The sequence below is a fragment of the Hypanus sabinus genome, chromosome 19, assembly GCF_030144855.1.
Source record: "Hypanus sabinus isolate sHypSab1 chromosome 19, sHypSab1.hap1, whole genome shotgun sequence".
Classification (NCBI taxonomy): Eukaryota; Metazoa; Chordata; class Chondrichthyes; order Myliobatiformes; family Dasyatidae; genus Hypanus; species Hypanus sabinus.
The window spans coordinates 57663912-57681071 of record NC_082724.1 but is presented as its reverse complement, the minus strand read 5'-3'; the positions used below and the strand labels follow the sequence as shown (position 1 = coordinate 57681071).

The window sequence follows — 17160 nt, the reverse complement described above, 5'->3', positions numbered from 1 at the left end:
GTTTTGCCCTTTATATCTGCGAACATATACTCTGTCTCCCGCCTGCCTTGAAAACCCCTGTTTTCAAAGTCCACCTTTTGATCAGCCATTTTTGGGGTGAGGGATAGCTGAAAGTTGACCACACGTGACTAGCGCCATAAGGATGCTGATGAGAGAGTAAGGCAAGCGCAAGCAATTGTGGGATTTGTAGTATTAGTGGTGCATGCAATATACTGGCGGGCCAGCTCTAATAGAAAAAAAATTTATTCATTAATGATATTCAGGAAATAAACCAGGGAAACCGAATAAACACTAAAAACCAGCATTAGCCATAGGCGCTTCGATTACTGGGGCCAGCTTTAATAGTAATTAGGTATCATCTCGCGGGCCAAAGATAATTCCACCGCGGGCCGGATTTGGCCCGTGGGCCTTGAGTTTGACATATATGCTCTAGAGAGAAGGAGGATGAGAGGAGACATGATAGAGGCATACAAGATATTACGAGGAATAGATAGAGTGGACAGCCAGCACCTCTTCCCCAGGGCACCAGTGCTCTTGTATTAAGAGGACATGGCTTTAACGTAAGGGGTGGGAAGTTCAAGGGGGATATTAGAAGGTTTTTTATTCAGAGAGTGGTTGGTGCGTGGAATACACTGCCTGAGGCAGATACGGTAGTGAAATTTAAGAGACTACTAGACAGGTATATGGAGGAATTTAAGGTGGAGGGTTCTATGGGGGGGGCAGGATCTAAAGGTTGGCACAACATTGTGGGCCAAAGGGCCTGTACTGTGCTGTATCGTTCTATGTTCTAGGATCTGCTATGGGCTCAACAACAAGCTGTTCTAAAAAGCCATTCCTTAGACTTTCTACAAATTCTCTCTCTTGCGGTCTTGTATTGGCCTAGTTTTCCCAATCCACTTTCATGTTAAAATTCCCAATGATTATCATGACATTACCCTTCTGCCATGCCTTTTCTGTCTCCTGCTGTAATTTATAATTCACATCCCGGCTAGGCTCTACACCTTCTGATCCTATGTCATCCCTGTCTAATGATTTAATATAATTTCTTATACACAGGGCCATGCTGCCCCATCTGTCTACTAACCTATCTTTCCGATATATGTATATCCTTGGATGTTCAACCCCCAATGGCAACCATCCTTTAGCCAAGTTTCAGAAGTGGCCACAATGTCATACTTGCCAATCTGTAGCTGTATTTCAAGATCATCCAATTTATTTCTTATGCTGCATGCAATCAGATACAACACTTTCAGTCCAGTATTTGTTGCTTTGTGTTTTAACTGCACCATGCCTCTAATGCCCTGTAACTCATCCCACTGTCTGTCCTTTCTATCATCTCTGTTGCATGCTATCTTTGATCTATTTCTGCTTCCTCTTCCTCAGCCCAATCACTCCGGTTCCCACCCCCCCCCCCCCCCAATCAAATAAGTTTAAATCCTCCTTAGCAGCCCTATTAAACCTGCCTGCTAGGATATTGGACCACTTTGGGTTCAGGTGTAACCTGTCCTTTTTTTACAGGTTGTACCTCCCCCAGAAAATGCCCCAATGATCCAGGAACCTGAAGCCCTTCCCCCTACACCAGTCTCAGCCATGCATTAATATGCCTGATCTTGCTATTCCTGTGCTTGTTAGTATGTGGCACAGGCAGCAATCCCAAAATTGCTACCCTGGAGGTCCTGCTTTTCAGCTTCCTACCCAACTCCCTGTTCAGGACATCCTCCCTTTTTCTACCTGTGTCAAAGTGTGCCAAGACTTCTGGCTGTTCACCCTCTCACCAGAATACTCTGCACCTGGTTGGAGACATCCCTGGCACCCTGGCACGTGGGAGGCAACACATCATGCTGGTATCTCTGTCGGCTGACAAAACCTTCTGTTTGTTTCTCTCACTATGGAATACCCTATGACTCCCTCATCTTCTCTCCCTTCTGTACCATGAAACTAGGCTCAGTGCCAGAGACCCGATCGCCACAGTTGTCCTCTGTCAGGTTACTCCCCTCAACAGCGTCCAAAATGAGATAATGATTACTGAGGGGGATGGCCACAGGGGTGCTCTCTACTATCTGAGCTCTTCCCATCCCTTCCCTGACAGTCACCCACTTATCTACCTCCTGCATCCTCAAGGCGACTAACTCCTTTTAGCTCTTATCTATCTCCTGCTCACGTTCCCTAATAAGCTGCAGGTCATAAAGCTGCAGCTCCAGATCCCTAACACGGTCTCTCAGAAGCAGCATCTCAATGCACCTGGTGCAGATGTGGCCATGTGGGAGACAGTATTCCCATATCTTGACACCCAGAGGAAAGTACTAGCCCTACAGACATGCTCTTTATCCCTCTTAAAAAAAATGGAAAGAAAAAAAATGAAGTCCACTCACCACTTACCTTGCTGAAGCCCGAATGAGCCAAAGCCCTACCACTCTGCCTCAGACCACTCCATTATGCAGTGTCTCCTTTTTATGCCTGAACCTTCCCTGCTATCTAACTCATGGCTAGTGCTCCAGTTATAGCTGCTGATAGGCCATGTATAATTGACAAACAACTCTTGAAGCTCCCTTTTTAAATAACCGCCACTGACCTGCGGAAAATGCCTCTTGGTAAAGCTCTGTTGATGCCGCTGATAGGCCACGTACGACTGCAACGAATTCGAGGTGATGCATTTTGAGAAGTTAAACAGGAGTAAGAAATAAAGAGTAATTTGATAGCGAGGTAAAGGACACAAAGTTCTTCAAAAAGAACTAGGCAGTGCAGAAGGGATGTTTATTCTACAGTTCATCTGTGTTATAACTGACCTGAATGATTTGGTGCATCAGATAAAGGGATCTACGTCCTAGCTACACTATCTTGCTATTAAAGTGATGGGATGACAGTGGCTGAATTTATCCTGCATCAACTTCTGGCCTGATGCCCTGTGAGCCATGTAGTCGGTGTTGATTGTATCACTAGTTCCTGCTGTTCTTGTAAAATTCTATTGCATTTTATTTTCCCTGTAATTGTCTGGAAGAAGTGAGTCTCAAGGTGGCAACATATACAGTAAGTATACGGAATATACATAAACCAAATATTGAAATGGATGTAGGGAAGATATTTCAAATTGTGGGGGAGTCTAGGATAGAGCTGAGGATGAATTTCTTTAGCCAGAGAAATCTGTGAAATTCATTGCCACAGATGACTGTGGAAGCAAAATCATTTGGTATATTTAAAGCAGAGGTTGATAGCTTCCTGATTAGTAAGAGTGTCAAAGGCTACAGAGAGAGAATGTAAACACAAGGAAATCTGCAGATGCTGGAAATTCAAACAACAACACACACAAAATGCTGGTGGAACACAGCAGGCCAGGCAGCATCAATAGGGAGAAGTACTGTCGACATTTCGGGCCAAGACCCTTCGTCAGGACTGGCGAGCCTGCCTAGCCTGCTGTGTTCCACCAGCATTTTGTGTGTGTTGTAGAGAGAGAATGTAGTTGAGAAGAAAATAAATCAGCCATGATCAAATGGTGGAGTAGACTCGATGGGCCTAATGGCCTAATCTTTTTCTTGGTCATGGTCTTATGGTCTATTTCTCTTAGTGACATCAATAACTAGGCAACAGTAAACTAAAGCGATTGACAGGGGGCTAGGGGGTGGGGAGGGAGACAAGCACCATTGATTTCACCCAGAGGCAGTGTAGAAAATAGTTGCTCTCATCACATTAAACAGAATGTGGAATAGAGCAGTGCCTGCAGGTAGGTGGGATTGGGCTGAGAAGCTCTCCTCTGTAGATGGAAAAGCTTGGCTTCATGTCCCAGAATGGACAGAGAAATGTTGGTGAGATACTACTGAGATGAATTTTCTTGTAATTAAGTCCTTGGTTGCTACATCTCAAATCAATGTCACTAACCACTAGGGAGGGATTTCACAAGATGATGAAAGGCAGGAGAGGACAATATGCTGTGTATGCTTGGAATTGGTGGTGACTCTGAGTACCAGCTTCTTGAAGAAGGGTTGTGGGAGGCCATATTCTGGATGAGGCGCCCATTGGATGAGAGATGGAATTCTAAGGCCTTGAATGATTTCATGGATTTGAGAAGCAACAAACTCAGTCCAGAAGTGCCAGCAAATCCTCTGGAAGTCAACACTGTAAAGTACTAGGAATACATCTTGGGTGCAGATCCTGAATATCATGGGTGCAGCATACTCTTATCTCACCTCTATTTGCTTATTTTCCAGATTATTTAAAGTATTTGTGTCCAGACACTACTGAATATGAAGACACGAAAGGTAATTCTAGAATTATAATCACAAAACATCATTACAAAACTTCAAATGTACTGCAGTTGGCATCGAATCAAAAAGAAACTCTGCTCTACTCCGCTACCTGTAGTTTTAATGAATTGTCTATGAAAGTAGATTCAACAAACATGTGGTTGGTCTGGGGATCCAGAAAGCTGATGGGAGAGGTGTGTGATTGGGCAGGATGGCCTGTCTGATGATGGGGGAGGTATGTAACTGGGTGAAACGGTTCACCCACTGATGGGGGGGGGGGGGGTATGTGACTGGGTGAGATGGTCCATCATTTGATGGGTTAGGTGTGTGATTGGGCAGGAGGGCCTGTCAGTTGAAGGGGTGATGTGTGATTGGGCAGGAGGGGTAAGATTCACCCACTGATGGGACAGCTGCTATCAGTTGAGTGGCAGTGATCTGCTTGACTGATTATGAAGGTGTTGAAATCCCGAGGGCTGCATCTTGTATGTGGAAGTGGGCACAGTGACCATAACTCAGCATAGTATGAATGGAACTGCAACACTCTAAATTGGCCGAATGTGCTGTTTGCCTGCTGCCTCCATGCTGGGATTCTGGGATTAACAACTTCCAATTTCAGTACTTTAACACTGTCCTTGCAACACTCGTTAGAGAGTCCTGGAGTCATACAGCAGGGAAACAGGTGTTACAGCCCAACTGATCCATGCTGACCAAGATGCCCATCCAAGCTAGTGCCATTTACTCATGTCATGTTTGGGCATAACCGTGTAAACCTTCTCTATCCATGTAACTGTCCAAGACCCTTTAAATATTGATGATATATTGGTTCAACCACTTCTTCTGGCAGCTCATTCTCTCTGCATGGAAACTGTTGCCCTTGTTCCTATTAAATCTTTTAAATATTAAATTGTTCCTATTAAATCTTTTGCCTTTTACTTTATACATACCCTGCAGCCCTGGGAAAATGATTGAGTGCATTCACTCTGCCTATGCCTTTTATTATTTTATGTATGTACCTCTTTAACATCTTGGTCTTCCGTGCTGAAAGGAAAAAGGTCCTTGCTTCTCCAGCTTCTCTCTTAACTCAGCTTCTTTAATCCTTATAAATATTTTTTGGACTTGTTCCTGTGTACAGCAGGGTAACCAGAAACTGAAAACAATACTCGAAGTGCTGCCTCAACTACATCTTATAACCACCTTATAACATCCTAACTCCTAATGCCCTGACTTTTGAAGGACAGGATGCCTTTCTTCCACTCTGTCTGCACCTTCTGGGGACCATGTACTTCATGTATTTGGAATTTCTTGATTCTACAATAGGACTCACATCAGGAATCAGGAGGAACTGTGAGATGCTACCTAAATGTGACATTCCAAACTGCAATACTTAACACTTACCTGACTTAACTCCATTTGCCAGTCCTCTGTCCACTTGCTGCAGGGAGCAGGGAAAGTCTATGGAGACCTCTCCTCTGGTCAACACATAGATGGTAAATTCTCTGTACTGACAGCGGTAGAGTTCTTATGCATGGAAATATTAATGCATGAAAACTTTACTGATATTGGGTAATTTGGAACTGAGTTTGCTGCTTCTTAAATCAATGTCACTTAAGTGCTGGACAGGATTTCACATGGTGATGAAAGGTTGAAAAGGAGAATGCATGTGCTTTGGTTTGGTGTTGGTCGGAGTGCCACCATCCACCTCTAGCTGACCAAGATGCCTCTGTCTTGTTGATAACCTTCTTCACTGTCTGCTATACCACATATTTTTGTGTCATTTGCAAACTTACTAACAATGTTTATACATTCATATCCAAATTGCTGACATTGATAACAAAGAACAATGGGCCAAGTTCTGACTCTTAAAGCACACCACTAGTCACAGGTCTCCCATCCAGGAAACAAGCTTTTACCATCACCCTTTGTTTCCTCCTATCAATTCAACTGTATGAAGGATCTTGGCCTGAAACATTGACTGTTTATTCCTCTCCATAATTCTGCGTGAGCGACTGAGTTTCTCCAACATTTTGTGTTTGCTGCTCAAGATTTCCAGCATCTGCAGAATCTCTTGTATTTCTTCATGCCTCAAATTAGTCAACTCTCCCTGGATCCAACCTTTCGGAGCAACTTGCCTTATGGAACTTTGTCAAAGGCCTTCATGAAGGCAATATGACCATGCTACCACTCTGCCTTCATCAATTTCCATGATCACTTCTTCAAAAACTCAATCTTCATAAAACATGATTTCCCATGCACGAAGCCATGCAAACTATCCCTAATTACCCTGTCTTTCAAGATGCATCTGATCCCTCAGAATCCTTTCCAGTAACTTACCTACCAAAGACTTTAGGTTTTCTGCTCTACAATTCCCAGATATTTCTTTGCAGCCCTAATAAATTAAGGTACAATATTAGCAACCCTCCAGTCTTTCGACACTTCACTCATCACTAACAATGATCAATATTTCAGCTACGGTTCCTGAAACTTATTCTATGGACTCTCACCTTGTTCTAGGATAAACCAGAATCAGAACTGGAATCCAGTTTAACATCGTAGAACATAGAAACATAGAACACCTACAGCACAATACAGGCCCTTCGGCCCACAAAGTTGTGCTGAACATGTCCCGACCTTAGAAATTACTAGGGTTACCCATAGCCCTCTATTTTTTTAAGTTCCATGTACCTATCCAAAAGTCTCTTGAAAGACCCTATCGTATCTGTCTCCACCACCATTGCTGGCAGCCCATTCCACGCAGTCATCATTCTCTTGAGTAAAAAATCTTAGCATTGACATCTCCTCTGTACCTACTCCCAAGCACCTTAAACCTGTGCCCTCTTGTGGCAAACCATTTTAGCCCTGGGAAAAAAGCCTCTGACAACCCACACGATCAATGCCTCTCATCATCTTATAGTGTCCACCTTTATCAGGTCACCTCTCATCCTCCGTCACTCCAAGGAGAAAAGGCTGAGTTCACTGAACTTTTTTTATAAGGCATGTTCCCCAATCCAAGCAACAACCTTGTAAATCTGCTCTGCACCCTTTCTATGGTTTTGGCATCCTTCCTGTAGTGAGGCAACCAGAAATGAGCACAGTATTCCAAATGGGTCCAGGGTCCTATATAGCTGCAACATTACCACTAAATTCAATTTCACGATTGATGGCCAATACACCGTATGCCTTCTTAACCACAGAGTCAACCTGCACAGCTGCTTTGAGCGTCCTATGGACTTAGACCTCAAGATCCCTCTGATCCTCTACATTGCCAAGAGTCTTATCATTAATACTATGTTCTGCCATCATATTTGACCTACCAAAAGGAACCACTTAACACTTATCTGGGCTGAACTCCATCTGCCACTTCTCAGCCCAGTTTTGCATCCTATCAATGTCCCGCTGTAACCTCTGATAGCCCTCCACGCTATCCTCCACACCCCCAACTTTTGTGTCATCAGCAAACTTACTGACACATCCCTCCACTTCCTCATCCAGATCATTTATAAAAATCAGGAGGAGTGAGGGTCCCAGAACAGATCCCTGAGGCACACCACTGGTGCAGAATATAACCCGTCTACACTCACTCTTTGCCTTCTGTGGGCTATCCAGACCCACAAGGCAATGTCCCCTTAGATCCCATGCCTCCTTACTTTCTTAATAAGCCTTGCATGGGGCACCTTATCAAATGCCTTGCTGAAATCCAGATACACTACATCTACTGCTCTACCTTCACCAATGTGTATAGTAACATCCTTAAAAAATTCAGTCAGGCTCATAAGGCATGACCTGCTCTTGATAAAGCCATGCTGAATATTCCTAATATAAACATATTACCATATAACAATTACAGCACGGAAACAGGCAATCTCGGCCCTTCTAGTCCATGCCAAATGCTCACTCTCACCTAGTCCCACCGACCAGCACTCAGCCCATAACCCTCCATTCCTTTCCTGTCCAGATACTGATTCAATTTTTTTTCAAATGACAAAATCGAACCTGCCTCTACCACTTCTACTGGAAGCTCGTTCCACATAGCTACCACTCTCTGAGTAAAGAAGTTCCCCATCATGTTACCCCTAAACGTTTGCTCCTTAACTCTCAACTCATGTATCTTGTTTGAATCTCCATTACTCTCAATGGAAAAAGCCTATCCAATTCAACTCTATCTATCCCCCTCATAATTTTAAATACCTCTATCAAGTCCCAACTCAATCTTCTGTGCTCCAAAGAATAAAGAACTAACTTGCTCAGTCTTACTCTGTATCTTAGGTGCTGAAACCCAGGTAACATTCTGATAAATCTTCTCTGTACTCTCTCTATTTTGTTGACATCTTTCCTATAATTCGGTGACTAGAACTGTACACGATACTCCAAATTTGGCCTCACCAATGCTTTGTACAATTTTAACATTACATCCCAACTCCTATACTCAATGCTCTGATTTATAAAGGCCAGCATACCAAAAGCTTTCTTCACCATCCTATCCACATGAGATTCCACCTTCAGGGAACTAAGCACCATTATCTAGATCACTCTGTTCTACTGCATTCCTCAATGTCCTACCATTTACCATGTATGTCCTATTTTGACTAGTCCTACCAAAATGTAGCACCTCACACTTATCAGCACCTCACACTTATCCGTCTGCCATCTTTCAGCCCACTCTTCTGACTGGCCTAAATCTCTCTGCAAGCTTTGAAAACCTACTTCATTATCCACAATGCCGCCTATCTTAGTACCATCTGCATAATTACTAATCCAATTTACCACCCCATCATCCAGATCATTAATGTATATGACAAACAACATTGGACCCAGTACAGATCCCTGAGGCATACCACTAGGCATACCACCGGACAAACAGTTATCCACCACTACTCTCTGGCATCTCCCATCCAGCCACTGTTGAATCTATTTTACTATTTCAATATTAATTCCTAACTAACCTTCCTTGTGGAACCTTGTCAGAGGCCTTACTGAAGTCCATATAGACAACATCCTTTACCCTTGTCACCCTCTCTAGTAACCTCTTCAAAAAATTCAGTAACATTTGTCAAACATGACCTTCCACTCACAAATCCATGTTGACTGTTCCTAATCAGACCCTGTCTATCCAGATAATTATATATACCATCTCTAAGAATACTTTCCATTAATTTACCCACCACTGACGTCAAACTTACAGGCCGACAATTGCTAGGTTTACACTTAGAACCCTTTTTAAACAATGGAACCACATGAGCAATACATCAATTCTCCGGCACCATCCCTGTTTCTAATGACATTTGAAATATTTCTGTCAGAGCCCCTGCTCTTTCTATACTAACTTTCCTCAAGGTCCTAGGGAATATCCTGTCAAGATCTGGAGACTTATCAACTTTGATATTCTTTAAAAGCACTAGTACTTCCTCTTCTTTAATAATCATAGTTTCCATAACTACATTACTTGTTTCCCCTGCCTTACACAATTCAATATCCTTCTCCTTAGTGTATACAGATGAAAAGAAATTGCTCAAAATCTCCTCCATCTCTTTTGGCTCCACACAAAGCTGTTAACTCTGATTCTTTAAAGGTCCAATTTTATCCCTCACTATCCTTTTGCTATTAATATAACTGTAGAAACCCTTTGGATTTATTTTCACCTTTTTACATTCTTTATATTCCTTGAGCACCTCATTTACTCCATGCTACCTATATTTATTGTAGATCTCTCTCTTTTTCCAAACCAAGTTTCCAATATCCCTTGCAAACCATGGCTCTCTCAAACTTTTAACCTTTCCTTTCAACCTAACAGGAACATAAAGATTCTGTACCCTCAAGATTTCACTTCCATTTCTCCATTACATCCTTCTCATGAAAAAAATAGTCCCAATCCACTCCTTCTAAATCCTTTCACATCTCCTCAAAGTTAGCCTTTCTCGGATCAAAAATCTCAAACCTGGGTCCAGTCCTATCCTTCTCCATAATTATATTGAAACTAATGACATTGTGATCACTGGACCCAAAGTGCTCCCCAACACATACCTCCGTCACCTGACCTATAACATTCCCTAACAGGAGATCCAACACTGTCCTTTCTCTACTTGGTACCTCTTTGTATTGCTGCAAAAAACTATCCTGCACACATTTTACAAACTCCAAACCATCCATCCCTTTTACAGTATGGGCTTCCCAGTCTATGTGTGGAAAATTAAAATCTCCCACAATCACAACCTTGTGCTTACTACAACTATTTGCTATCTCCTTACAAAATTGCTCCTCCAATTTTCGCTCCCCATTAGGTGGTCTATAATACACCCCTATAAGTGTTACTACACCTTTCCCATTCCTGAATTCCACCCAAATAGCCTCCGTAGACGAGCCCTCTAATCTATCCTGCCAAAGCACCGCTGTAATATTATCTCTGACAAGCAATGCAACACCTCCCCCTCTGTCTCTCTGATTCTATCACATCTGAAGCAACGAAATCCAGGAATATTTAGTTGCCAATCATACCCCTCACTAATTTTCACTAATAGCTACAACTTCATATTTCCAGGCATCACACCATGCTCTAAGCTCATCCACCTTTCTTACAATGCTCCTAGCATTAAAATAGATGCATTTAAGAAATTCTCCACCTCTTACTCTCGGTTTATCCCTAATGGTGCAAATAACTTATTATCTTTTTTTTTCTTTCTCCCCTACACCTTCGGTCTGAGCGCTCCCCTTCTCTGTCAGCTGCCTATCCTCCCTCACACACTGTCTACTAGCTTTCTCTATTTGTGAACTAACCTCCTCTCTCCTAGTCTCTTCAATTTGATTCCCACCCCCCATCCAATCTAGTTTAATGTCTCCCCAGTAGCCTTTGCAAATCTCCCCGCAAGATATTGGTCCCCCGAGGATTCAAGTGCAACCCATCCTTTTTGTACAGGTCACACCTGCCCCAAAAGAGGTCCCAATGATCCAGAAACTTGAATCCCTGCCCCCTGCTCCAATCCCTCAGCCACGTATTTATCCTCCACCTCATTCCATTCCTACTCTCACTGTCGTGTGGCACAGGCAGTAATCCCGAGATTACTACCTTTGCGGTCCTTTTTCTCAACTCCCTTCCTAACTCCCTATATCCTCCTTTCAGGACCTCTTCCTTTACCCTACCTATGTCATTAGTACCTATATGTACCACGACCTCTGGCTCATCACCCCCCCCCCCCACTTCATGATATCTTGGATACGATCAGAAACATCCTGGATGCTGGCACCAGGGAGGCAAACTACCATCTGGCTCTCCTGACAGCATGCACAGAATTGCCTATCTGACCCCCTAACTATTGAGTCCCCTATTACTACTACCTTACTCTTCCTTTCCCTACCCTTCTGAGCTACAGGGCCGGACTCTGTGACGGAGGCACGGCCATTGTTGCTTCCCCCAGGTAGGCTGTCACCCCCAACAGTACTCAAACAGGAGAACTTATTGCCAAGGGGTACAGCCACTGGGGTACTCTCTAGTACCTGACTCTTTCCTCTTCCCTCTCCTAACCGTGACCCACTTGTCTGCCTTCCGTGTCCCCGGTGTGACCACCTGCCTGTAACTCCTCTCTCTCCTCTCACTCTCCCTGACCAGATGAAGGTCATCGAGCTGCAGCTTCAGTTCCCTAACACAGTCCCTTAGGAGCTGCTGCTCGGCGCACGTGATGCAGATGTGGACTTCTGGGAGGCTAGGAGACTCCAGGACCTCCCACATCCAACACTAAGAACAACAAGCTGCCCTCACACGCATACTTACCCTTTTCCTCAATAACAGGAAAAAGTGAAACCTAAATCTACCTTGCCTTGCCTGTTTCCGCCTAAGCTCATTGAGCCCAAGTCCTTAAGCCTTCACTTTGCTCCCTGCTCACTCTGCTGCCCACAAAACGACACCTCCCGCTGTATAAGGCTGTGATCCTTTTAAATCTAGTGTGCTTCACTGCCCGACATCACACTCCTGCACAGTCCCGCCTTACTTAACTCCAATGAGAAGAAGAAAAAATCAAAATGGCTCCCGCTGCTCTCCCACTCCAATTCTCAGACTTCCTTCTCCAAATTGATTCTCCAAATCATGTTATACCTCTCCATATGCTCATAAATCCTGCCTGTCAGGTTCTTCTCCATCAACTTACCAACTCCTGAAGTAACACTCACTAGTCTATAATTACCTGGGATATCGCTACTCCCTTACTTGAATAAGGGAAGAGCATCCGCAACCCTTCGATCCTCCGGAACTGCTCCTGTCCCCAATGATAATGCAAAGATCATCTCCAGAATCTCAGCAATCTCCTCCCTCACCTCCCACTATAGCCTGGGGTACATCTCATCCGTCCCAGTGACTTATCCAACTTGATGCTTTCCAAAAGCTCCAGCACATCCTCTTCCTTAATATCTACATGCTCAAGCTTTTCAGTCTGCTGCAAGTCAGCACTACAATCACCAAGATCCTTTTCCATAGTGAATACTGAAGTAAGGTATTCATTAAGTACCTCTGCTATTTCCTCCAGTTCCATACACACTTTCCCACTGTCACACTTGATAGGTCCTGTTCTTTCATGTCTTATCCTTTTGCTCTTCACATACTTGTAGAATGCCTTGGGGATTTCCTTAATCCTGCCCACCAAGGCCATCAGGGCCCCTTCTCATGGCCCCTTCTGGCTCTCCTAATTTCCTTCTTAAGCTCCTTCTTATTAACCTTATAACCTTCCAGATCTCTAACATTACCTAGCTCTCTAAACCTTTTGTAAACTTTTCTTCTTGACTAGATTTATTACAGCCTTTGTACACCACGGTTCCTGTACCCTACCATAACTTTCCTGCCTCATTGCAACGTACCTATACAGAGCTCTACACAAATATCCCCTGAATATTTGCCACATTTCATCCGTACTTTTCCCGAGAACATCTGTTTCCAATTTAAGCCTGCAATTTCCTGCCTGATAGCCTCATAATTCCCCTTACTCCAATTAAATGCTTTTCTTTCTTTCTTTTTCTTTTTCAATCTTTTTATTGATTTTCACATATACACAAAAAAATAACATAATAATAAGTAAATTATAAATACAATAGACTTGAAATCACATTGATAATAAGATAATAATATCCTACTAAACATCAGCAAAAGAAAGTACCTTAATCAAGTCCACATGATTATATGAAAAAAAAAACAAATAACCATTAAAAAAGAAAAAAAAAAATATTAAAAAAATATGTGAGAAAAAATATATGTTAAAAAAAAATAAAACACTAAACTAAACTAACATAGGCAATAACAACAGTTTACAAGTATAAGATAGTGTCAAAGAACTCCGGAACTCCATACCTGAACATGAATAAGCAGAAAGGTCCGGAAAAGGCCAAATTAATTCATATGAAAATGTCGAATAAACGGTCTCCAAGTTTCTTCAAATTTAATTGATGAGTCAAAAATAGTGCTTCTAATTTTTTCCAAACTCAGATAAGAAATAGTTTGAGAAAGCCACTGAAATGTAGTAGGAGGATTTACTTCTTTCCAATTTTGTAGTATAGACCTTCTGGCCATTAATGTTACAAAAGCAATCATTCGTCTGATTGAAGGGGAAAACTGATTGCCATCTTCATTTGGTATGCCAAAAATTGCAGTAATAAAATGAGGTTGTAAATCTATATTCCAAATTGAGGAAATAGTAGTAAATATATCCTTCCAATAATTATGTAAAGTGGGACATGACCAAAACATATGGGTCAATGAGGCCACTGCTAAATGACATCTGTCACATAGAGGGTTAATATGAGAATAGAATCGAGCAAGTTTATCTTTAGACATATGAGCTCTATGTACAATTTTAAATTGTATTAAAGCATGTTTAGCACATATAGAAGAAGAATTAACCATTTGCAAAATTTTTTCCCATTTATCTGTTGATATGTTATATTGAAGTTCTTTTTCCCATTCTTGTTTAATTCTAACTGATATTTCTGGTTGTATCTTCATAATCATATTATAAATAAAAGCTACTAATCCCTTCTGACAAGGATTTAAGATAAAGATCAAATCTGTAGTATCCATCAAAGTTGAATTAGGAAAAGATGGTAAAACTTTATGTAAAAAATTTCTAATTTGTAAATATCTGAAAAAATTAGATTTAGGTAATTCAAATTTATTAGAAAGTTGATCAAATGACATCAAAGTATCTTCAAAAAAGAGATCACGAAAACATTTTATACCTTTCCTTTTCCATATGTTAAAAGCTTGATCTGTCCAGGAAGGTTTGAAAAAGAAATTAAATAAGATAGGGCTATCAAGAACAAAGTTTTTCAAAATAAAGAACTTACGAAATTGAAACCAAATTCGTAATGTATGTTTAATAACAGGATTAAATATTTGTTTATTAAATTTAACTAAATCCGTAGGAAGACACGAACCAAGAACAGAGAATAGAGAATATCCCTTTACCTCATTACATTCCAAATTTACCCACTGTGGGCACAGTGGTGAATCCAAATCCAATTTCCAATACAATAAATTACGAATATTATTTGCCCAATAATAAAATCTAAAATTAGGTAAAGCTAAACCACCATCTTTTTTTGATTTTTGTAATTGCTTTTTACTTAACCTAGGGTTTTTATTTTGCCACACAAATGAAGAAATTTTTGAATCAATGCTATCAAAAAAAGACTTAGGAATAAAAACTGGTAGGGCTTGAAATAAATATAAAAATTTCGGTAAAATCATCATTTTGACAGCATTAATCCGACCAATTAATGATAAAAACAAGGGAGACCATCTTGTAGTAAGTTGATGAATTTGATGGAGCATAGGTAAAAAATTCATTCTAAATAAATCTTTATATTTCTTGGTAATTTTTATACCTAGATAAGTGAAGTTATCAGTAACAACTTTAAATGGTGTCCTATCAGTCAATAAAGTTCAACCTTTCCCTGTAACTTAGGTAACATTCTAGTTAGATGTATATTCCCTGAGCATTTACTGCATTTCTTCCATACTTTTCCCTGAGAACATCTGTTTCCAATTTAAGCTTCCAATTTCCTGCCTAATAGCCTCATAATTCCCCTTACTCCAATTAAGCACTTTTCTAACTTGTCTGTTCCTATCTCTCTCCAATGCTTTTGTAAAGGAGATAGAATTATGATCACGATCTCCAAAATGCTCTCCCACTGAGAGATCTGACACCTGACCAGGTTCATTTCCCATTTCCAAATCAAGTACAATTCTCCTCTTGTAGGCTTATCTAGATATTTTGTCAAGAAACCTTCATGAACTCACCTAACACACTCCACCCTTTCTAAACCCCTGCTCTAGGGAGATACCAATCAATAATTGGGGAATTAAAATCTCCCACCACGATAACTCTGTTATTATTACACCTTTCCAGGATCTGTTTCCCTTTTTGCTTCTCGATATCCATGTTACTATTGGGCGGCCTATAAAGAACACACAGTAGAGTTATTGACCCCTTCCTGTTCCTAACCTCCACCCACAGAGACTCCGTAGACAATGCCTCCATGACGTCCACCTTTTCTGCAGCTGTGACACTATCTCTGATCAACAGTGACATGCCCCCACCTCTTTTGCCTCCCCCCCTGTCCTTTCAGAAACATCTAACTAGCTCTCCACTCATTATCACTGGCATATGTTGTGAAATATGTTGTTTTGTGGCAGCAGTACATTGCAATACATGATAAAAAAACTATAAATTACAACATAGATTAAATTAAATTAAATAAGTAGTGCAAAGAGAAAACAAAAAAAAAATAGTGAGGTAGTGTACATAGGTTCGTTATCCATTCGGAAGTAGTTTCTGAAGTGTTGAGTGTTTATCTTCAAGCTTCTTTACCTCTTCCTTGATGGTAGCAATGAGAAGAGGGCATGTTGTGGGTGATGGGGGTGTTGCTAATGATGGATGCCACCTTTTTGAGGCATCACATGTTGAAGGTCTTTTTGATGCTGGGGCCACTATTGCCCATGGTAGAGCTGGTTGAGCTTACAACTTTCTGCAGCTTTTTCTGATCCTGTGCAGTGGTCCTTCATACCAGACAGTGATGCAACCTATAATGATGCTCTCCATGATACAGCTATAGGAATTTTGTTGGAGTCTTTGTTGACATACTAAGTCTCCTCAAACTCCCAATGAAATATAGCCATTGTCATGCCTGCGGAGATATTGACATCCAGGAATTTGAAACTGCTCACCCTTTCCACTTCTGATCTCTCAATGAAGACTGGTATGTGTCCCCTTGACTGCCCCTTCCTGAAGTCCACAATTAATCCTTCTTCTTACTAATGTTGAGTGCAAGGCTGTTGTTATAGCACCAATCAATCAGCTGAACCATCTCACTCCTGCACGCCTCCTTGTTGCCATCTGAAATTCTGCCAAAAAAATTTGTGTCATCAGCAAATTTATAAATGGTGCTTGAGCTGCACCTAACCACACATTTGTGAGTGTAGAGAGAGTAAAGCAGTGGGTTAAACACTCATCCTTGCGATACACCAGGGTTGATTGTCAGTAAGTAGAAAATATTATTTCCAATCTGCATTGACTGTGCTCTATCGATGAGTAAGTCAAGAATCCAGTTGCAGAGGGAGGTATAGAGGCCCATGTTTTGGAGCTTATTGATTAGAACTGAGGGTATGATTATGTTGAACGCTGAGCCATAATTAATAAATACTAGCCTGACATAAGTATTACTATTGTCCAGGTGATCCAAGACCCAGTGGAGAGCTAGTGAGATTGCATCCTCTGTAGACCTATTTCAAATTTCAGCAGGTCCAAGTACTTGCTTAGGCAGGAGTTGACCAACCTCTCAAAGCACTTCATCATAATAGATGGGAGTGCATCTGGGCGATGGTCCTTGATGCAGCTTACCCTGCTGTTCTTGGGCATTGGTATGATTTTTGATATTTTGAAGCAGGTGGGAA

The 17160-nt window shown here is 41.6% G+C and overlaps 1 protein-coding gene across 1 annotated transcript in view; it reads left to right on the top strand.

Annotated features, from left to right (window-relative positions):
• fgd5a (FYVE, RhoGEF and PH domain containing 5a) overlaps positions 1-17160 on the top strand; it is a 250765-nt gene that overhangs the window by 124767 nt on the left and 108838 nt on the right. Inside the window, exon 9 of the mRNA XM_059944304.1 lies at positions 4203-4253. Coding sequence (XP_059800287.1) covers positions 4203-4253 — 51 coding nt within the window. The remainder of the gene's footprint in view (positions 1-4202; positions 4254-17160) is intronic.